Source organism: Salvelinus fontinalis, chromosome 22 (genome assembly GCF_029448725.1).
Source record: "Salvelinus fontinalis isolate EN_2023a chromosome 22, ASM2944872v1, whole genome shotgun sequence".
NCBI lineage: Eukaryota > Metazoa > Chordata > Actinopteri > Salmoniformes > Salmonidae > Salvelinus > Salvelinus fontinalis.
The window spans coordinates 3,668,501-3,692,563 of NC_074686.1; the positions used below are offsets into that span (position 1 = coordinate 3,668,501).

At 41.3% G+C, this 24,063-nt stretch overlaps 1 protein-coding gene across 2 annotated transcripts; it reads right to left on the bottom strand.

Annotated features, from left to right (window-relative positions):
- Window positions 1-6,977: 6,977 nt before the first annotated feature.
- vps72a (vacuolar protein sorting 72 homolog a) lies at window positions 6,978-23,683 on the bottom strand. 2 transcript variants are annotated; one of them, XM_055875930.1, is made up of 6 exons: window positions 23,373-23,683; window positions 16,953-17,105; window positions 15,332-15,446; window positions 12,237-12,413; window positions 11,497-11,641; window positions 6,978-7,648 (listed from the first exon to the last, which is right to left on the bottom strand). In XM_055875930.1, exons 1-6 carry the CDS (start codon window positions 23,487-23,489, stop codon window positions 7,255-7,257), a joined length of 1,101 nt encoding a protein of 366 aa, XP_055731905.1. In that variant the 5' UTR covers window positions 23,490-23,683; the 3' UTR covers window positions 6,978-7,254. The 2 variants fall into 2 exon arrangements, with proteins under 2 accessions (XP_055731905.1, XP_055731906.1); XM_055875931.1 differs by lacking the exon at window positions 23,373-23,683 and adding an exon at window positions 19,968-20,302.
- Window positions 23,684-24,063: the final 380 nt, after the last annotated feature.

The following is a 24,063-nucleotide window of genomic DNA, read 5'->3' on the forward strand; positions in this document are numbered from 1 at the left end:
TGTGCTAACGTAGCATCTTTTTCCCACAATGTCCGGATATTTTTCTGACACTTTTTCTGACACACATATTCTGACCAAATAACTATTCATAAACATAATTAAAAAATACATGTTGTATAGGAAATGATAGATACACTAGTTCTTAATGCAATCGCCGTGTTAGAATTCTAAAAATAACTTCATTACGATATGCAGTTTACGTTATGGCGAGAGCGTGCCCAAAACCTGGCCGCAAACTACTAGTTCACATGTACGACAGATATATGAAATAACATCATAAAATGGGTCCTACTTTTGCTGATCTTCCATCAGAATGTTGTACAAGGGGTCCTTTGTCCAGAACAATCGTTGTTTGGTTTTAGAACGGCCTTTTTCCCTCTCGATTTAGCAAGCACACTTGCCAAGTGGCGCGAATCTCTCCATCGTCAACAAACTCAGAGAACGGAACACGGCAAAACTCCCGAAAAAATTTCAATAATCTGATTAAACTATATTGAAAAAACATACTTTACGATGATATTGTCACATGTATCAAATAAAATCAAAGCCGGAGATATTAGTCGTCCATAACGACAGCTTATCAAAAGGCAAATCCAGGTCCCTTCACGCGCTCTCCAGAAAACAGGAAACTGGTGACGTCATGCCGAGAGCTATTATTTGACACCAGATCAAGTTACACACTCCATTTCTTCTCTCACTGCCTGTCGACATCTAGTGAAAGATGTATGAAGTGCATCTAAACTAATAAATATCAAGGACTTTAATAGGCAGGCCCTAGAACAGTGCATCGATTTCAGATTTTCCACTTCCTGGCAGGAAGTTTGCTGCAAAAGGAGTTCTGTTTTACTCACAGATATAATTCAAATGGTTTAAGAAACTAGAGAGTGTTTTCTATCCAATAGTAATAATAATATGCATATTGTACGAGCAAGAATTGAGTACGAGGCCGTTTAAATTGGGCACGATTAACCCCCAAAGTGAAAACAGCGCCCTCTGTCCTCAACAGGTTTTAAACATTTAGGTACATACAAGTGTCGTATATTGGTTGAAAGCTTAAATTCTTGTTAATCTAACTGCACTGTCCGATTTAGAGTAGCCATTACAGCGAAAGCATGCCATGCGATTGTTTGAGGACGGCGCCCCACATCAAAATATTTTTCCACCGGCACAGGTTTCGTAAATTCACAAATAACGATTAAATAACTGCTCAAAAAAATAAAGGGAACACTTAAACAACACAATGTAACTCCAAGTCAATCACACTTCTGTGAAATCAAACTGTCCACTTAGGAAGCAACACTGATTGACAATAAATTTCACATGCTGTTGTGCAAATGGAATAGACAAAAGGTGGAAATTATAGGCAATTAGCAAGACACCCCCCAAAACAGGAGTGATTCTGCAGGTGGTGACCACAGACCACTTCTCAGTTCCTATGCTTCCTCGCTGATGTTTTGGTCACTTTTGAATGCTGGCGGTGTTCTCACTCTAGTGGTAGCATGAGACGGAGTCTACAACCCACACAAGTGGCTCAGGTAGTGAGTTTGCCTTTTTCCCGCCAAAATTTCATTTACGGTGCTCCAAAGCTTTTTACTGTCATTCTTTGTCACTTATATTTGTTCCATAGTGTAGTTTCATTATTCATTTTAGTCACATGATTTCTCAATTTGCAATAGGTTTGCCAATCGGATGTGCAGCCAGACGTATTTGCCATTCCTTGTGCCTCATCCCTCAACCACACAATTGATCAATTCCTCAATCCATGGGAATTTAACAGTTTATACATTAATTTTATTAATGGGTGCATGCTTATTAGTAACTGGAATAAGCAATTTCATAAATGTGTCAAATGCAGCGTCTGGTTGCTCTTCATTACACACCACAGACCAGCAAATATTCTTTACATCACAACAAAACATATTGTATGACCTCTTACACACAGTATTAGGCCAGGCCTTTGGAACTTTGCTTTTCCTAGATATGGCTCCTACATTGTGATCACTACATCCGATGGATCTGGATACAGCTCATTTCTGCAGCATTAGTAAAGATGTGATCAATACATGTTGTTGATTTCATTCCTATGCTGTTTGTAACTACCCTGGTAGGTTGACTAATAACCTGAACCAGGTTACAGGCACTGGCTACAGTTTGAAGCTTTTTCTTGAGGGCAGCTTGATGAAAGCCAGTCAATATTTAAAATCACCCAGAAAATATACCTCTGTTGATATCACATACATTACCAAGCATTTCACACGTTATCCAGCTACTGACTGTTAGCACTTGGTCTATAGCAGTTTCCCACAAGAATGGGCTTTAGGTGAGGCAGATGAACCTGTAGCCATATTACATTATGCACCTGTAGCCATATTATAAACAGTATTTAACATGTGATCCTCTCTCTACAGGAATGTGGTTTTAAATAAAATCAGCAACACCTCCACTATTGGCATTTCTGTCTTTTCTGTAAGTGTTATAACCTTGTATTGCTACCACTGTATCAAAAGGTATTATCTAAGTGAGTTTCAGAGATAGTCAGAATATGAAAGTAATCTGTTACTAGCAAATTAATGATTTCATGAACCTTGTTTCTGTAGCCATATGATAACGTGGGCTATTTTGAGCTGCACACAGTGGACTTCCTCCTAGGGCACACCGCCTCAGTGCTAACAGTATAAATCTGGTTCATAGGCACATGATTACTCCATACAATAGCAGTAGGATCAACAGAGTCATTCAGGGCAGTTAGAGGGACATAAATTAGGTTACTTACATTGTGTCTACCAATGCCCCTGGTTTAATGTACATTTTCTGAAGCATGACAACTCTTAACCTCCTGACAACTCTTCATCACAGTAGTAGTGATGAGCTGGGCTTGGCTCATAGATAAGTCATGGTCAGCCTTATAATGCTGTGAAAGGATCCAGGAATCCAAATGATTTGGGTGGATCCCATCCTCCTTTTAAAATGTGTTTTGTTACCAAAAGGTTTCGAAATTGTCAACAAATGTTACACCCATTGAGCTGCAATTTTCACGTAGCCAGTTGTGAAGAGAAAGAATCCTGCTAAAGCGTTCAATGCCACGATTCAGAGAGGGCACAGGGCCAGATGCGATGGGTCTTTTGTTAGTGTCTAGCAGAGAGTCAATCAGCTCTTTAAAATCCAGTTTCAACTGTTCAGAGCTGCCCTTCATAATGTCATTAAATCCCACATGGACTACAGTAGAATCGATCTCCATGTCCTGAAGTAGTACATTCGGGAGCAGCATAGTAACGTCATTTACGTGAGCTCCAGGATAGTATGTTGTTTTTGCACCGGGAACGGTCACATTTTTTACTATGGAGCTGCCCAAAATCACGGCTGGTGAGAAAGATGAGGAAATCTGCCCACTCCAATGCTTCACAGGATTCGGAGAACTTCAAATTGGCACAGCTGTGCCATATAGATTGCAAAATAGTTGGGAAGAGATTTTCGATGTACCGATTCCATGGCACATGGTTTATGAATTAGACACGCAAAACGATGCCAGATTCAAAACTTAAACATTTTCAATTTAAATTATACAAAATTCTTGCAACCAATATAATGTTATATATATGGAGGATACAATCTTCCCAGCTCTGCAGATTTTGCTGTGAGGACGCAGTCATTAGATCATTTTTTTGGTACTGTACATATATAGCTCGTTTTTGGTCACAGGTCCAGCCACGGCTGAAGAATTGCAACATTTACCTAGAGCTAACGCTGCAGATAGCAATACTGGGTCATAATCAATCGATCAATAATATAATAATTATTTCAGCAAACATTTATCTTTAATTTACAATCTGTAGAAACTATGAGAATAGAAAGGTTCAGTACTTTTGTGAAGCATCACAGCACAGTTGAAAAATATATGGCAAATAGAAATCAAAAATGGATTGTGTTAAGAGGGAGGGGTGGAATGGAGCTGAAGGGTGGGACTAAAAACAACAAGATAGCAAATGTAAAACATACACAATGGGGTCGGTAATAAAGTTGCATCATACTGCAGAACACCTTGCTGCTGCAGCATCCTGTGGGATGTTATCTAATTGTCAGCCATTTTTTCTGTTAATGCAAGTTAATGCTAGTTTGCCCAACAGAGGGCATCTTTGAGAAGCATTTGATAGTCTTCCATATTGGCATTACCAGATAATTTAAAACCTTTTTTGTAATAACATAGCATATGGGATTGATTTTAAAAAATTTGGCTTTATTAATATGATTAATATTATGGTGTTTCTATTCCTGGAATAATGAAACCCCCAGGGTTTCCGTTAAGATAGAATGGAAAATATGGCGCTGTACAACTTGACGGTCGGGAGTAGGCTACACCATAAGAGGATTGGAGGATTCTAAATTGTTTGTCTTCATTAGACAACTTTGTTCCAATATTTCTGTAAATCAGTGAAATTTATTCCCATAGGATTCGTTATGGATCCATAACTAAATCAACATCTGGAAATTCTCCAGGTCACTTGTCTACGTTAGATTATGAGGACATTATCTATATGCATACAGCAACATCTACACTTAAACCACTAGATGCTGTTGTACATTGTTCCCTTAGGTTTATTACTGGTGATGGCTATAGAACTCACCATTGTGTTTTGTATGCAAAAACACAATGCAAGCAGCATTTTATTGGGTTGATCTACAAAGCACTCATGCAGAAACTTCCTATGATCATCATTGATTCAATTTAGAGTTACAAATGACCAAACCCGGTCTCAGGGTTGTATTTATTATGGATCCCCATTAGCACTCTTCCTGGGGTCCAGCAACAGAAGACAGTTACATAGTTAAAAATACTACATGTCATTCCATTTCATAACACCTTAACACCTTACTAAACACATTCAGTGTGTTCCCTTAGACCACCACCACATATCTACAATACAAAATCCATGTGTATGTGTGTAAAGAGTGCGTGTCTTAGAGTGTGTGGGGCAGCAGGTAGCCTAGTGGTTAGAGCATTGTGCCAGTAACCGAAAGGTTGCTGGATTGAATCCCCGAGCTGACAAGGTACAAATCTGTCGTTCTGCCCCTGAGCAAGGCAGTTAACCCACTGTTCCCTGGGGGATGTGGATGTCGATTATGGCTGCCCCCACGCCAATCGGATCCAGAGGGGTTGGGTTAAATGCGGAAGACACATTTCAGTTGAAGGCATTCAGTTGTATAACTGAAAAGGTATCCTACTTTCCCTAATCATGGGTCTCTTCGCTGTTCCATAAGGGGTATTTTCATGTTTTATTAAATCTGATTCTACTGCTTTCATCAGTTACCTGATGTGGAATAGAGTTCCGTGTGCGCCTAGTCTGTTCTGGACTTGGGGATTGTGAAGAGACCTCTGGTGGCATGTCTTGTAGGGTATGCATGGCTGTCTGAGCTGTGTGCTAGTAGTTTAAAACAGACACCTAGGTGCATTCAGCATGTCAACACTTCTTACGAAAAACAAGTAATGAAGTCAATCTCTCCTCCACTTTGAGCCATGAGAGATTTACATGCATAGTATTAATGTTAGCTCTCCGTGTACATTTAAGGGCCAGCCATGCTGAGCTGTTCTGTGACAATTGTAGTTTTCCGAGGTCCCTCTTAACTCTCCGGCAACTGAGTTAGGAAGGACACCTGTATTTTTGTACCTTTACCATGCTCAATGGGATATTCACCGTCTGCTTTTATTTTTTTAACACATCTACCAATCGGTGCCCTTCTTTGCGAGGCATTGAAAAAGCGCCCTGGTCTTTGTGGTTGAATCTGTGCTTGAAACTCACTACTCCATGCAACTCATGTGATTTGTTAAGCACATTGTTACCCGTGAACTTATTTAGGCTTCCCGTAACGAAGAGGTTGAATACTTATTACAATACGATTTTAATTTTGTATTCATTTGTAAAATGTTCTACAAACACATTTCCACTGACATTATGGGGTAGTGTGTGTAGATCAGTGACACAACCTCTAATCCATTTTACATTCAGGCTGTAACAAAACGTTGAAAAAGTAAAGGGTTGGGAATACTTTCAGAAGGCGCTGTATGCGTTTGCTTCAAGTTGTGTATTTACAGTCTTATGTATTGCGTTGTCATCAAGTCCAATTCTACTGCTAGTCCGTTATAGCCTAGTTCGTTAAATAGTCTGCCCCATATTTGCTAAATATGTTGAACATGTTTGCAGTCCACATAATTCTAATTGCGTTGCTTCGATATGGAAATGCATTGTTAAACATAGGCTATAGCATTCACACTGATATAGGGGCTAGGCCAACTGTAAATTGTAGATCCTCAAAAGAAATCAGCAGTTGATATGGAGGACTGAATAGTTTGGAGGAGCATGTCTTTGAAAATGGGGATGGATAACCTACTTGAACAAGTGAAATGCAGCTATGTGAATTGTGAAGAATGAAAAAGCACGAGGGGAAAAAAAACTCCAAAATATTTCAAAGCAATCTCAGTAGAACATTTAAAACTCCCTTTATTCATAGGCTACTTGGCTAAAGGCCAGCATAAAAATACACACCTATGAGATTCTGCTATTAAGGAGAGCGTAGGGTGTGCTTGGTTTTTAATCAAGTTCAATGAAATGCGGGGAGGAAACCGAGTGCTTTTTTATGTTTCTAAATATGAGATCTCTCCTTCCATGAGAACTGTGCGTCATGACTGGATAGGCTGTGCTCCCGCTCTCAAAATCCATGCCATTATCAACTGCGTTTACCGTTAAGACCTGCTTTTTGTGGGTCTTAAAACTTCCCATTAACACTGCATGAAATTGTCACCATTTTACTCGTTTTAAGGACACACTTCAAGTATTGCCACTGGTCCCACAGGTAAATTGCCAAACCTGGTGTTAGGTCTGTAAAATGCCAGTGCGCCTGTTTTTCCATGACGAAATTGCAAACTAACCTGCGTTTGACACTTACGCCTCCTTAGCTCCAGGCAAAAAAAAGGGACCAGGATGTTAAAGGAAATTTTTTGAACATTTTATTCACATACCTACAGGACAGTAGCTCTGCAGGAACAGGGTTGGAAAGCACCGCTTTATCCCAAATGTAAATTCTATTATTCCAATGTTTACAAACAAGAATTTCCATAGCCCTATGCTTCAGCTGTACACCAAAACAAGTACTGGGGCTGCCATTTCAGTGAAAGATGAATCCCACTGTAGATTTAAATCTTTGAACAGATGTTGGGCTCTAAATTGAAGGAGGACATGACTTCTGAGAGAATAGAAGCCTCTACCTTGCAACTGTGCTCTGCTTGACCATTTTCTGGCGTGCACTCCTGGAACCTGAGGCATCAACCACAGAGAAACCCCCAGCAGAGTTGGGGAATCCATGAGCTGCCACATATTTGCGGTAGGCTTCGCGAATAATGCGAAAGGCTCGTGTGTTGGCATAGGGGATGTCTGTAACTGGGTCTCTGTATAATGCAGCCTTGTGGGTGACAGGACAGACTTCCTGGGTTGGGGGCTGGGAGCCGGTCCGCACAGCCTGGGGGAAGGCAGCCTCAAAGGCCTCCTCGTCGCTAAAGGTGATGTAAGTGCGGGAGCAAAGACCTCCCAAGGGTTGCTGGGAAGGCACTGGACTTGGTGCCACAGGAGCAACGAGCAGCGGTGTGTCCTGGTCTAACCTTTAAATAAACAAATACAAACACTTTAGTTAGTGGTACATAGACGCCCTGGCTAAATAAAGGTTAAATATGTAATGAAACAGACTACCGACAGAGGGCAATAATAGCTTTATTGTAAACAATGCTGTACTCTACTCCAGGTCTACACTGTGACCATTGCCAAGTAGCCTAGACTAGTGGCTACTTGGGCTTAAACAACAATGAGACAAAAACTATACAGATATTACTTTCACATTCAAATAGTACTTGATTTCAGCAAGACGGCTGCTGCATTCTGTCTGCGTGTTTTTATTTGACCTTTATTTAACTAGGCAAGTCAGTTAAGAACAAATTCTTATTATATATATATATATATATATATATATATATATATATATATATATATATATATATATATATATATTAAAACCAACAACGTAGTTAAGAAAAATAAGTTCAAGTATTTACTAAAATAAACTGAAGTAAAAAATAAATGAATAGAACAAAACATTTAAATTAAGAAAAATAACTAGGGATGCACGATATAAATCGGTGAACATATCAGAATCGGTCAATATTAGCTAAAAATGCCACCATCGGTATTGGCCGGTCTAGTTTGACGCTGATGGTAAAAACTGTAAAATGTTGAACTACACGCGCAACACAGCATTCCTAACCTAGCTCACAATGTCTGCTGTATGGATTGAGCAGTCAACAAGTCGAGCAGTCATTTGAAAGAGTAAGAACATTTCAGTGAGACAACTCAAAGGCGAAATCCATTAATGCCAAGATAATGGAATTCATTGCCCTTGACAATCAACCGCTCTCTGTCATGTGTGATGTTGGCTTTCACCGACTGGTTGAAGACTGGTACACACTACCAAGTGCGCTATTTTTCAGATGTTGTCCTACCAGAGTTACACAATAATAGCATCACTGCTATTAGCTTCACAACATATACTATGAAACGCCATTTGGGTCTTTGCGTGTCAAAAAAGATACAGTAGCACTGTCAAAGCTGTACAAAAAAGTCTGCAAACAAGTAAACACCGGCCACGAACGATGTGTTCACAATAAAGATTTGGTAATAATGCATAATTTGTTCAACCGCAACTTCTGGGGTAGCTAGCTTTAGCTTGCTACCTAGCTAGCACCAATACAACCAGCCTTAAAACAACAACCAGTAGAAGCTGCAGTCAGTCATTTTCATTATTCTTAGCAATGATTTAGGAATTCTTGTGAGTAAGTTTTAGCTAGGTTGCCACTTGTTCGCCTATCGAAATTGAACTTCATGAAAACTAAATAGCTTGCCAGCCACTTCACCCTGTTGCCCAAAGCTCACGTTATAAGCAGCCAGCTAGCTTCATCTGGCTAGTGAGGCTCGATCGGACCGGGTTATGTGTTGTGAAGTTAGCCACAATAGTGGAATTCTCTGTTTGCCTTCAAAATAAAAGTACGTCATTGACATCGATGCAAATTAATACAAATAGAATTATGCCATACTTTTATTTTGAAGGCTAACCGCAAAGTCCACTTTTCTGGCTAAACCTTATTGCGGCTAGCTTCACATAGCTGGGTCTGACCACCATTAATCAAATAAGAACCGTCTTATAAATTAGGGTTATTTTAGATGATGAAACCTAGATTGTCAGTTTGCTATGTTTTTGTTTGCATCCATGAGCTAGATAGCCTTTTTTTATGACCAGCACTGTAGGTCCGCGAGACAACTTTACCAGCATCATAGCATATGTATTGATGTGATAGTAATAACCACGTGAAAAAATTATGAACATGTTCAATTGTGTGAGGTGCAGTCATATTCAGGTCCTGATTGGTCAAATAGTGTTACTTGACACGTCAAAGTGTTATTTGACATGTATCTTTCTTGACACCCAAACGGCATTCCATAGAAATCTTGTTTGAGAATGAAACGTCTGAACAAATTAACAACGAAACAGCACAGCAAGTAAGTGAAAGAAATAGGTTTTGATTATGTTTTACTGGTAATGGGGACATATGGACTACAGGAAAAGGAGGACCGAGCACGCCCCCACAAGCATTTCGCTACACTCGCATTAACATCGGCATGTGACAAATAAAATTTGATTTGATTCTCATCGACAGGGCTGTAGTGGAGCAGGTTGAGAGCTTCAAGTTCCTTGGTGTCCACATCAACAACAAACTAGAATGGTCCAAACACACCAAGACAGTCGCGAAGAGGGCACGACAAAACCTATTCCCCCTCAGGAAACTAAAAGGATTTGGCATGGGTCCTGAGATCCTCAAAAGGTTCTACAGCTGCAACGTCGAGAGCATTCTGACTGGTTGCATCACTGCCTGGTATGGCAATTGCTCGGCCTCTGACCGCAAGGCACTACAGAGGGTAGTGCGTACGGCCCAGTACATCACTGGGGCTAAGCTGCCTGCCATCCAGGACCTCTACACCAGGCGGTGTCAGAGGAAGGCCCTAAAAATAGTCAAAGACCCCAGCCACCCCAGTCATAGACTGTTCTCTCTACTACCGCATGACAAGCGGTACCGGAGTGCCAAGTCTAGGACAAAAAGGCATTTAACAGTTTTTACAGGTAATCAAATGGCTACCTGGACTATTTGCATTGTGTGCTCTCCCCCAAACCCTCTTTTTACGCTGCTGCTACTCTCCGTTTATCATATATGCATAATCACTAACTATACATTAATGTACATACTACCTCAATTGGGCCGACCAACCAGTGCTCCCGCACATTGGCTAACCGGGCTATCTGCATTGTGTCCCGCCACCCACCACCCCCTTATTTACGCTACTGCTACTCTCTGTTCTTCATATATGCATAGTCACTTTAACCATATCTACATGTACATACTACCTCAATCCGCCTGACTAACCTGTGTCTATGTAGCCTCGCTACTTTTATAGCCTCGCTACTGTATATAGCCTGTCTTTTTACTGTTGTTTTATTTCTTTACTTACCCATTGCTCACCCAACACCTTTTTTGCACTTTTGGTCAGAGCCTGTAACATTTCACTTGTTGTATTCGGCGCACGTGACAAATAAACTTTGATTTGAGGGCACTATGGTGTTGAACACTGACCTGTAGTCAATGAATAGCAGTCTCACGTAGGTGTTCCTTTTGTCCAGGTGGGAAAGGGCAGTGTGGAGTGCAATAGAGATTGCGTCATCTGTGGATCTGTTGGGGCGGTACGCGAATTGGAGTGGGTCTCGGGTTTCTGGGATGATGGCGTTGATGCGAGCCATGACCAGCCTTTCAAAGCACTTCATGGCTACAGACGTGAGTGCTACAGGCCGATAGTCATTTCGGGCAGGCTACCTTAGTGTTCTTGGGCACAGGGACTATGGTGGTCTGCTTGAAACATGTTATTGGAACATTTTCACCAGGTTGTGTTTTTATTTGTCGGCTTTAGGCATATGCATTTTATTTAGTTGAAGACTGCTGCATTGGCTATCTCGGAGTTCCATGAGCAGATTTCTTTGGCCGCCAATGGATCACAGTGTAGGCTATCAATGTGTCCATATGGCAGAGGCTGGTGCTCTCGCCTTAGTTGAATTCGAATTTTCAGATTTGTATCATTTTCAATTCTGATTTTTATGATTAACCACATGACAATGACTGCCTGTCTTTAGGACAACACCTTTGAAAAATGAAAAACATGCCGGTCTAATGGAAATCAAATGCCTGTCCAACCGATTCATTTTGCCGCCGGCCCTGCATTTATCCAGAAACGAGAAGGCTTTTAACGATCTGTTTCCAATAGCATTGCTACATTCTTGTAAAAAATAATAATCTGAAACTCAAATGCAGATATTCAGCAAAACATGTTCCCAACCCCTAAAAATGTGTCTCCTTACCCTTCTACATCCACGTTCTCCTCTTTTAAGATGGAGTGGGGCACCAGGGGCATGAGGACAGAGTGGTAGCGGATGGTGGGGCCCTCAAATCGACGCTTCTTATGGACCTGTTTTTTCTTGTCAGCCTCAAGACGCTCGTAGTTCTCTTTCAAATAAAGAACATACAGAAATGGTCAAATTAACACAACCCTGGCCAAGCTCTGGACATATTTTCTCACATTGTTCAGTATGCACTGCCATGTGTCATATCTTTTAGCGCTAGGTATTTTTTCTGTCAATTATTCTGGATGGGCAAGAGACCCATTCACGGCTTTGTGTGTGGACAAATCTCCGCTCCGTCTCATTCTGAGACATCCATTTTTCCCTTCCCTACTTTTGTCCTTAAACCTCCATTTTAAATATATTTTTAGAGAGTTTATTTCCCACCAACGTCATTAATATCAAACCATGTAATAGGGATTAATAGGAACCCATTGTAATCCATTCAGATAACATGAGCTGTTAACTTGTATATTCAAGTTCCACTATATGTCTGTAATTACTATTCAGGTAGTTTAAACACCTGCAATTATGGTGTGCACTCCCTTGTATTTTTGCACAATTTCTTGTTACTGTTTCACTGTGCCTATGTGGACGGTGATGTTATGAATCAGTAAACTTAATTGAACTTGAACCACGTCGTCGTTATTGGGAATTAACAGGGCAACTCTTGACCATTTAGATTCCCCCTTTAGTCTTACCTAGGGATCGGAGGTTGAGCTCAGCAGTTATTTTGGCCTCAGCCAGCAACTCTTCCTGGGTCAGGGGCCGGTCGTGGTGGGCTCCCCTCCGCCGTCGTGGGGCATCCTGTCTTTCTTGCAGTCGCAGGTTGGTCTTCCGCGTATGCTCGCTGGTCGACTGGCGCACAGACTTCCGAGCTGGGGAAGTTGCCAGTCAGTGACAAGGCTTACAGGGATGTTCCACTCAAAATACAATTTAACATTATTAAATTAGTCAATTACCCAATACGTGTCTGCATTAGATTTGACACTATTGGCTAAATCACAGAGTCAAAAAAAGGTAGAGGACGCACCTCCTATCTTTGCCATAAATCGCTTCTGTGACAGCATGTGTAACCTTATGGTTTGGTGTCTCCCTTTTAACGTAGTCAAATGGCTTATTCTTTTGGGGTTTCAGTGGGCATTAAGCCAACGTTAATGATTTACTGCCCACAGCAGTGCTGGACTGTTGCTCAGGCGTATAATTAATTGGTAGTTCCCTCCTGGATGGAATTCTGTGATCCCCATAACCCTGTTGCAAGTTCCACAAAGTTATGTTCCATTCTATGAGTCATTTGTACCGAGTGTGCCCTGTACCTTTTCATACTATGTGTTCTTACATATTTGACTATTTTCACAAAATGTAATGTTGGCACATTTTTCAGAAAGGGATACTTTTGTAATACGAGTTGGACTGGACTGTTTGTAAGGCGTTGGGCCATATGGTAATACTGCCAACAATTAAAAATGTTTTTTAAGACATTTTTGCTAATGTGTACATTTTTTTTTAATGGAAATATCACATTTACATAAGTATTCAGACCCTTTTACTTAGTACTTTGTTGAAGCACCTTTGGCAGCGATTACAGCCTTGAGTCTTCTTGGGTAGGACGCTACAAGTTTGGCACATCTGTATTTGGGGAGTTTCTGACATTCTTCTCTGCAAATCCTCTCCGGCTCTGTCAGGTTGGATGGGGAGCGTCGTTGCACAGCTATTTTCAAGTCTCTCCAGAGATATTCAATCAGGTTCAAGTCCGGGCTCTGGCTGGGCCATTCAAGGACATTGAGGCTTGTCCCGAAGCCACTCCTGCGTTGTCGTGACTGTGTGCTTAGGGTTGTTGTCCTGATGGAAGGTGAACCGTCGCCCCAGTCACGTCCTGAGCAAGTATTCATCAAGAATCTATCAGTACTTTGTCCCGTTCATCTTTCCCCACGATCCTAACTAGTCTCCCAGTCCCTGCCGCTGAAAAACATCCCCACAGCATGATGCTACCACTACCATGCTTCACCATAGGGATGGTGCCAGGTTTCCTCCAGACGTGACGCTTGGCATTCAGGTCAAGTTCAATTGTGGTTTCATCAGACCAGAGAATATTGTTTCTCATGGTCAGAGTCCTTTATGTGCCTTTTGGCAAACTCCAAGCGGGCTGTCATGTGCCTTTTACTGAGGAGTGGCTTCTGTCTGGCCACTCTACCATAAAGGCCTGATTGGTGGAGTGCTGCAGAGATGGTTGTCCTTCTGGAAGGTTCTCCCATCTCCACAGAGGAACTCTGGAGATCTCAGTGAACATCAGGTTCTTGGTCACCTCCCTGACCAAGGCCGTTCTCCCATGATTGCTCACTTTTGCCGGGCGGCCAGCTCTAGGAAGAGTGTTGGCTGTTCCAAACTTCTTTCAATTTCTTCAACATCATGGCTTGGATTATGCTCTGACATGCACTGTCAACTGTGGGACCTTATATAGACAGGTGTGTGCCTTTCCAAATCATGTCCAATCAATTGGATTAACCACAGGTGGACTCCAATCAAGTCGTAGAAACATCAAGGTTGATCAATGGAAAAAGGATGCACTGGAGCTCAATTTCGAGTCTCATAACAAAGGGACAGAATTTTTATTTGAATACATTTGCAAAAATTAGAAAAAAAAATGGTTTTGCTTTGTGATTATGGTGTATTGTGTGTAGATCGATGAAGAAAATATTAAATTTAATCAATTTTATAATAAGGCTTTAATGTAATAAAATTTGGAGAAAGTCAAGGGGTCTGAATACTTTCCGAATGCACTGAGATAAAGATATATACACACACACTACTGTTCAAAAGTTTGGGGTCACTTAGAAATGTCCTTGTTTTTGAAAGAAAAGTTTTTGTTATTTTTTAAATCCATTAAAATAACATCAAATTGATCAGAAATACAGTGTAGACGTGGTTAATGTTATAAATGACTATTGTTGCTGGTAACTACTTAATTATTTACTTAAAAATCATACAATGTGATCTTCTGGATTTTTGTTTTAGATTCCGTCTCTCACAGTTGAAGTGTACATATGATAAAAATGACAGACCTCTACATGCTTTGTAAGTAGGAAAACCTGCAAAATCGGCAGTGTATCAAATACTTGTTCTCCCCACTGTATATATATATATATATATATATATATAAAACGATACCATATATAAATATCTCTGAGACATCGGTTGTGTAGATCCAGCTATGGTGCAGGTGGTGACACCAGAATTTGACTCCAGTTATGAGGAAGGCGCGCGTGTGTGTATCAGCACTAGGAGTTGACGACTACTTTAGCTCACTAAGTAACTTCTGACAGTAAAAACTCAATTGTGATTGTTGCTGGTATTTGAGAAATGACACATCGCTACTGTGTCCCAAAATGTTTGCTCAAAATGATTCAGAATTTGGTCTCAAAATTACATTCCTACCATGCTGTCATCAGAAACAGGCTTTCCAACAAGAGAGATAGCCTAGACGTAGCTATTTTAATTGACTCTTTCCACCATGCATATCTGCAACGCCCATGTTAGTTTACAGAGAATTCCGTTTAAACATGAGATATTCAATGAAATGTGCAATTTTCCTTGGGCATATGGGCATTTTAAAGGACACATCTCAGATAACGCCACCCCTCCCACCTCAGTGTAAGCTTGCTAATGTTATATTGATAAATTGCCAATCCTTACGTTATGGTAGAAAAATACCACAGCCAATACTGTAAACCCACTTGCGTTTGGGCAGTAAGTTGCTTTGCTGAAAATAGAGCCCGTATAGATAGAGGCCTCTTACTCTCTCCAAAGTCCTGAAACTCCAGCGGCACCCTCCTCTCCGTTTTGACTTTCTCCGTCTTCTTCAGCTCCTCCGAGGGCCTCTTTGGTTTAGGCTTGGTCACCTTCAGAGGTTCCTTGGAATAAAACAATGTGTGTGGAAAATTTGCATACAGTATGAAAAAAACAGGCAAAACCCACATGATTTATTAAAGTTCATATACCTCGGAAGTTCATACTTTGATACATTTTCATAAATGGCATTATCTAAAACGATTAGGGCTGTCTCCGACAAAGAAAAATAACTTGGTCGACCAAGAGTCTGTTCTTTTGGACCAAATAGTAAAACGTGTATTTTTCCATATACAGTGCATTCGGAAAATATTCAGACCCTTTCACTTTTTCCACATTTTGTTACGTTACAGCCTTATTCTAAAATTAAATAAAACATTTTCCTCATCAATCTACTTCCCTATAATGACAACGTGAATACAAGTTTTTAGAATTCTTTCTAAACTAGCGCTCAGGACCTCAGACTGGGGCGAAGGTTACCTTCCAACAGGACAACGACCCTAAGCAAACAGCGAAGACAACGAAGGTGTGGCTTCGGGACAAATCTCAATGTCCTTGAGTGGCCCAGCCAGAGCCCGGACTTGAACCCGATCGAACATCTCTGGAGAGACCTGAAAATAGTTGTGCAGCGACAACCTGACAGAGCTTGAGAGGATCTGCAAATAAGAAATGGGAGAAACTCCCCAAATACAGGTGCGCCAAGCTTGTAGCGCCATACTCAAGACGACTCGAGGCTGTAATCACTGCCAAAGGTGCTTCAACAAATTACTGAGTAAAGGGTCTGAATACTTCTGTAAATGTGATACTTTTTAAAATGCATTAATACATTTGCTAAAATAAAAACCTGTTTTCGCCATGTCATTATTGTGTGTAGATTGATGAGGAAAACATTTAATACATTTTAGAATAAGGCTCTAACATAACAAAATGTGTAAAAAGTGAAGAGGTCTGAATACCTTCCGAATGCTCTGTATGTAATATAACCATATATCATTTCAATGTCTTAGACTGATGGACTGTGACATCCCCACAGCCTCCACAATGGATCAGTCCACACAGTCAGGCGCGCATCAGACAAGTGCCTTGTACACAATGATATTTCGTTTTTCTTTTGCTACTGCTCAACTAAAATAATTCTCGGTCGACCAATAGCCTATCGACCAAACAATCGACCAGTCGACTAAGTGAGGTCGGCTCTAAAAACGATACCAAAATCAAATGATGCATATCAATGTCGCATGGTAGGGGGTCCAATATGGGTTAACTTTGAGCACCTTCTGCTCTTGAATGGATGGTCATACGCGAGTTGTGCCAAGACGATGTTCTATCAATGTGTTTGCCACGGTCTGTTAGGCATACACGTGGCCCCTGATTATAACCATTTCTCTCATGGGTAAATGTGCATGGGAATTTTTGTTCAAATCAAAAAGGGTGATTCATTCAATATGGAATGACCCGGTAGTAACTTTTAGTTGTAGTCTAGTGGTTGATGGCCTATGTTCGCGGTCCCCCAGGGGTGCACATTGTGGTTGTTGGGTAGAAGTAGTGAGGATGCAAGTGCATTAAGTTACCTTATAAGCTTTGGTGACGACTCGACTCTTCCTGCGAGGCGCGTCATCCTCCTGGTCACTATCGGGCTCGTCACCCTCATCTATGTCAAAGTCACTGTCGACCTCGTCCTCTGTGTCCGAGTGCTCCCCTCTGTACTCATCATCTCCTGATTCCTTGAGGGAGAGTCCAAATCAAACATGCATATTAATAATGGTCGATAGCGAATGGCCAAATAAATGTTTTATTTACATGGACCAAATAAACCCACAAAGCAATACAGTCTACTTTATAAAAATTGCCGGTGTCCAGGAGTTATAATTGGGACCATGCATACTCTGCTAATGCAGATACAAAAACAGAGATATCCAAAGGGCAAGATACAATACGGCAAAGTTAGCAAACAAGTAACTGCATTGAAGCCACCATCTTTATGCACGCCAGCTAGTAGAAAAAAGCTCAAGAGAGAAATATATCACTCACTCAATGCTAGTAGCCCCTACAACACCGTCCCCACAGAACACTGACTTGAATGGGAATGTCTGTTCTAATAATACTTTTAGTGTGGTGTGAAAATGTGAGCCAGCGATGTACCTACTCATAAGACTACACAGTGAAGAGTCCAAGATACAGGCCAATTTGATCTTAAACTGATCCATTATTTTTTATTTTTTTAATAATTGGGCGAACTCAATATACTTTAAAATGGTGGGGGGGGGGGGACACAAACTCAATATACTTTAAAACGACTAAAACCAGATCGAAACAATAATGGACCTATATTCATATATTTTCTTGACTGCCCAGGCTGCTAACAATCATTACACAGTCAGGGAGCATCACAAATGTAAAAAAAAAACATGGAGGACTCTTCTTTTTTTTGTTGCACATATTGACAGCAAGGACATCTAACACATTTTCAGTGCGACCTTCCGGACATCGTTGAAGACCGAATGCAGCCCCCAGCGCAAAATTAGTTTGACACCCCTGCATTCGGCCTAAGTGCTTTAAATCATTCTGTAGTCTAAGGAAAGTAAATTTTGAAGTTTGCTGTATACTCACATCTGTCCTTTGTAGCTAAATGTTGCTGTAATTGGTTGCTGTAATCCATACGTTACGATAAATGAATAATGAGGTCTCCACCAAAACTCGCATCAGATCTGTATACGGCTGCCTTGCATCACAACCAAACATGAAGCGCCATCTCAACAATTAAACACATTTGATTGGACAAAAGATCTGGTTTGGAACTCAATTAGCCTAATTCTCTGATATGCGTTTTAGCAAAGGTCACCTGTAATGCATTTATCATCAAAAAGTATGGATTCCTGCGATCAATAACATCACAAAACACAGGCATATGTAAGCTTCACAAATTAAGGTTTCAAAAAAGAAGCTAGAGATAAAACAAGTAAAATCCGCCAATCTCATTATTTCTCTACTTCAGCGTTTCCCATATTAGGGTTCACAAACACAAAGTTTCCCGATTTGAAAATGGGGTCACCGCTTAGTTTAAAGAACCACATCTACGCGAGTAAGCTTCGATATCCGCGGCGGGGACAAAGAGCGGTTTCTGTTTCGCTCCTACAAATTTGGCTCGAACCTTTGACCGTTAGGAATAGCTAATAGCTTCAAACAGCTAAAACTCCAAGGAACACAAACATAAGGACGCACACAAGCTGTGCAGGACTCGACGACGACGACGGGGGGGGGGGCGCCTCCATGCTCTGGACACTACGCTGACAGACACAGCAAACCTTTTTGCCACCGCTCGCATTGATGTGCCATCCTGGATGAACTGCACTACCTGAGCCACTTGTGTGGGTTGTAGACTCCGTCTCATGCTACCACTAGAGTAAGAGCACCGCCAGCATTCAAAAGTGACCAAAACATCAGCCAGGAAGCATAGGAACTGAGAAGTGGTCTGTGATCACCACCTGCAGAATCACTCATTTTTTGGGGGTGTCTTGCTAATTGCCTATAATTTACACCTTTTGTCTATTCCATTTGCACAACAGCATGTGAAATTTATTTTCAATCAGTGTTGCTTCCTAAGTGGACAGTTTGATTTCACAGAAGTGTGATTGACTTGGAGTTGCATTGTGTTGTTTAAGTGTTCCCTTTATTTTTTTGAGCAGTGTATATCCCAATTCCCCAGGGCAGTGATTGGGTACATTTCCCTGTGTAGGGTACTGTCTTTCAGATGGAATGGTAGACAGGTGTCCTGACTCTCTGTGTTCCCTAAACAGGGCATAAAATTAACGCCAGCCACCCACCCACCCACCAAATGCAGGTCAATTTAGGTACTGGTGGGTAAGATTGTCTATTTCACCAGCCACGTTGGCAGGTGGTCTACTTGCAAGGCTCTACAGTGCGAGCATTACATTTGCAAATAAAAATACTCCATAAGTCAAGTATGGGCACATGTTAGGAAAATGCTGCAGTATATCATTTTTGCTATATTGCTTCATAGCTGCGAATTGCACAAATAAATGACATATCCTACTTAGCGCAGCAACACTGCCTGGCATGGGAGCTGTGTGCAATGAGTCAAGTGCTGATAGATTCATTTTGAAGAACTTGGCACAGGCCTAAAAGTTGGTCAAATTTACTCAAACGTCTACAAAGTGAGACTGTCAACGTGTTTCTTAGCCATTTACATTGTTGTTTCAACATAGAGATCCTAGTCAGATGCCAAATCTCTCTCTCACACAAATTTTGTCCAATCAGAAATGTACAAATAATTTAATCTTAATTTAAGATGATAGTAAATGAAAAAAACTCAGATTTAAATAATCACATATTCCTCACTAAATTGAATCACTTAGAGATTTAAAAAAAATGATCCTATGCACAATTTAACAAGGGGGTCAGAGCAGCAGCAGGCTGAACGTTTGACGTCCCTACTCTATTATCTGTCCCTTTAGAGAGCTGACCATCACAGGATTTGGAAGAGATCTGGGTACTGTTCGCTAACTACATTTTTACGGTACACTTCGTTCCCCAATCACTACTGCGACGCTAAATTAGCTACTTACGTCGTTGAATCCACCGTATGTTGTTTTGTAGAATTCATCTTCTTCAACATCTAATAACTTAGACATGCGGTTCCCTGCCGTTTTACGGGGCTCTTTGCTAAATGCTAAACTCATGTTGAACTAGCACAGCTAGATTAATAGGGAACGTGCTTGCTGGTTGAAAGCTAACAATCAAGTTCTAGTTAACGTTAGCTACCACAAAAGACTATGCATGCAGCTAATGACGTCGATATGGTGCGACATGCTTTTTCTTCTTCAGGTTTGACGGCACTACAGAACCTTCTTCGGTGAGGTTTAATGGCGGTTGGCATCAAATATGTTGCATTACCGCCACCTACTGGACTGGAGTACAACTCCATTATACTTTGCTTGAAAAAAAAAAAAGTATAAATAAACAAATTCAATTCCATCTAACACTACCATACAAATAAATAAAATAACCACCTTACTCCACTATTTAAAACTATTTAGTCCTACCTCATGCCAACAACCTGAAAGGATGGGACATCACCACTTAATACACCCTGTAACTCTTCTGATGTCAAGTCTCGCACACCCAAATACCTCTCTGCAGCTCCCTACACAACCTCAATTTCTGCGATTTTACATTCCATCCTTGCAGTACAGTTGATAACCATTGCTACAAATGCTGAAAAATCCAAACTTACTGAAACATATATCACCTTTTGGCCTATCCTTCTGTACTGGTACAGATCTACTACTCACACCACTCCTCTCCAGATCCCTCCCCCATCTTCCTCAGAAAATTACTTCTGCACAACTCTAACCCTGGAAACCTCAACCTGCCTCTCTCATACGGGACATTTCTGATCCCCAACCCCATGGACAGCCCGAAAACTACATCCCCGTATGCTACACATTCCTTCGTCTCATGCCCTTCTGCACACTTCTCCCCTCCTACACACTGCTGCCACATGCCCATAAGCTTGACACCTGTAACAACGTAATGTATTTGGTACAAAATCTCATATATCCTAACATCACTTTGCCGGGCGAAGACTTAACATCAAAACTCAAAAGAACAGACAATGACTTTTGTTTCACCACTCACGCCACCCTGTCTGCGTTGCACCAAACGACGAGCATCACAAACACTGGGAATCTTCTCCTTCAGTTGGTTACCTTTAACATTTACTGCTACCCTAGTAATCACTCCTTTCAATGGCACCCTTTTTTCTGAGAGTGAAACAATCCAGATTTCTTGCCCCCATTCGTTTAACGCAGAGCGCCTTCTCCCTCTGACCAGCTGAAACACAAACAATTATCACTTCTGATTACCCTCGCCGATTCCACAGTACCCAATTCTGTTTTCACCCAATCTGAAACCACAAATGGATCAGCCAAAAGGCAAGGGTCCACTTTTTCCAAAAAACTTCACTCCTGTCAGACTCATCTTTATCCTGACCCTCGGTGCAAGCCTCGGTCTCTGAGAACTTCACCATTCCTACCACCTCCGATACTTCACCTTCAATCACTTCAATTTCTCCTCCTGTCTTCAGCTCACTCTGCTTATACTTTCTACCATGGTTTATTAAGAACAATCTCCCTTTTCCCCGCCATTTTTAACCAACTCAAGGTCACCACATTGGCGGGTGGTCAACCTGCAAGGCTCTACAGTGCGAGCATTACATTTGAGAATAAAAGTAGTCATAAGTCAAGTATGAGCACGTGCGAGTTTTGGTTATAAAACTGCAGCAGTAGCTGTTTAAGTATTTCTGCTGTTTTGTTTCATAGCTGCTAATTGCACAAAGACATACATATCCCACCTAGCGCAGCAACACTGCCTGACATGGGAGCTGTGTGCAATGAGCCAAGTGCTTGACAGATTCATTTTTGGAGGCGCTTGGCACAGGCCTAAAATATGGTCTAATTTACTCGAAAGTCTACAAAGTGAGACTGTCCTCGTGTTTCTTGGCTATTTACATTGTTTTTTTGAACTTTATAAGTTAAAGCAGCACACTCAAATTAGACATCCTAGTCAGATCCCAAATCTCTCTCTCTCACACTTCACTGTAAAGGCTACACCTGCTGTATTCGGCACATGTGACAAATAGCATTTCATTTGATACATACCACAGGACTCCAGTGGCCCTGTTACCACAGTAAACTTCCACCCTTAAAGGAGCTGCTGAATATTTAGATTAAGAGACTCTGGTCACACATTTTTATGAAATTGAGCAATACACCACATTACTTCTTACTAATACATTTCTTGTTTAAAAAGATAACAAAGCACGGTCATCTGTTTCTGTAATGTCATTTGGGCTCCTGAGTGGCGCAGAGGTCTAAAGCACTGCATCTCAGTGCTCGAGGCGTCACTACAGACACCCTGGTTCAAATCCAGGCTGTATCACAACTGGCTGTGATTGGGAGTCCCATAGGGCGGCGCACAATTGGCCCAGCGTCGTCCGGGTTTGGCCGGTGTAGGCCGTCATTGTAAATAAGAATTTCTTCTTAACTGACTAGCCTAGTTAAAGAAAAATAAAGTTTAACTTTTTTTTTTTACGGCAAAACAAGTATTAGATGTTTTTTATCTACCTGCCATAGTGGCTGGTGGACAAAACAGTTCATTTTAAGCCCTTTCACTAAAGATCCCATGGCAATTATCGTAAGAGCACGGGCGTTAACCCTGGTGTCCTGGCTAAATTCTCAATCCGTCCCTCATACCATCACGGCCACCTAACTACCACCAGCTTCCAATTGTCTCATTCCTCGCCCCTGTAACTATTTCCCAGGTCGTTGCTGTAAATGAGAATGTGTTGTCAGTCAATTTACCTGGTAAAATAAGGGTAAAATAAAATGTTAAAAAAGTAAGTGCCTTGGTTTGAACGGGTATGTAGTAGGTTCCAGGTGTACTGGTTTGGGTCAAGAACTGCAACTGCTCAATAGTTTCCCAAGTGTATCAAGAAATGGTCCACCAACCAACTTGACACTACTGTGGAAAGAGAGCATGAGTCGATATGGGCCAGAATCCCTCCCGTGGAACGATTTCCACACATTGTAGTCTATGCTCCAATGAATTGAGGCTGTTCTGATAGCAAAATGGGGGGTGCAACTCAATCTTAGGAAGGTGTCCATAAACCACTTAGAGACGTAAAAAAAGAAAGATCTTAAGCACAATTTAACCAGGGGGTCTTATCCAGACGCAGGCTAAACGTTTGACGTCCTTCCTCTATTCTCTTCTTCTCCCTTGAAATGAAAACACTGCAGCTGAAGTAGAACCCCCCTGAATTTAGAGGGCGGGCCATCTCTTCCAAATCCTGTGATCTGGGTACTGTGTAATGTTCGCTAACTACATTATTACTTTAAACTTCGTTTCCCGATCACTACTGCGACGCAATAGCCAGCTATCTGCCAAGACAGCTAGCTAAATTAGCTACTTACGTCGTTGAATCCACCGTATGTGGTCTTGTAGAATTCATCTTCCTCTTCAGCATCTAACAATTTAGACATGCGGTTCCCCGCCGTTTTACGGGGCTCTTTGCTAAATGCTAAACTCATGTTGCTCTAGCTCAGCCAGATTAAATGGGAACGTGCTAGCTAGCCGAAAAATAGAACTTGTTTGTTGTTAGCTACCACAAAAGACTATGCAGCAGCTAATGACGTCGATATCAAAGATGTTCTATTAAAATATAGCACATCCTGTCGTTTCCAATGGGAGGCAAGTGAGCCGAGTAGGTGGGATCAAGTGTCGATATGGGTTTTTCAAAGTCGAGTTTATTGGTCTAGCAGATGTCAGTCAGATGGATTAGTGACGTCAATAAAATATATCGTCATCATATTCAAACTAAGTTCAAAATGAGATGCGGACGGTGATTTGAAAAACAGAGAATGACGTCTCGTAGCTAGGCTTGTTCCTAGGCGAATGACTGAGTTCACAGAGAAAGGACGATACGGGACGGGACGCCTCGGCGGAAATGGAGTCCCTAGAGAAAGCAAGAACAAGATGGTTGGAAGTAGTGCAGTATTATCATAAGGAGATGAATACTTGGAAAACGAGGAGAAAAGAGAGTGGAGGTCTAAGAGAGAGGGAAGAAGAGGTTGAGCCAGATAAAAATGGTGGAAAAAAGATGGT

Bases quoted from the DNA above. Each gene is read 5' to 3' on its own strand.
- vps72a (XM_055875930.1), bottom strand. From the start codon at position 23,489: ATGAGTTTAGCATTTAGCAAAGAGCCCCGTAAAACGGCGGGGAACCGC. The intron at 15,447-16,952 runs GTAACTTAATGC...TTTTATTCCAAG, and splicing joins TCGTCACCAAAGCTTATAAG to GAACCTCTGAAGGTGACCAA. The intron at 12,414-15,331 runs GTAAGAGGCCTC...CAACTTCCCCAG, and splicing joins GTTTCAGGACTTTGGAGAGA to CTCGGAAGTCTGTGCGCCAG.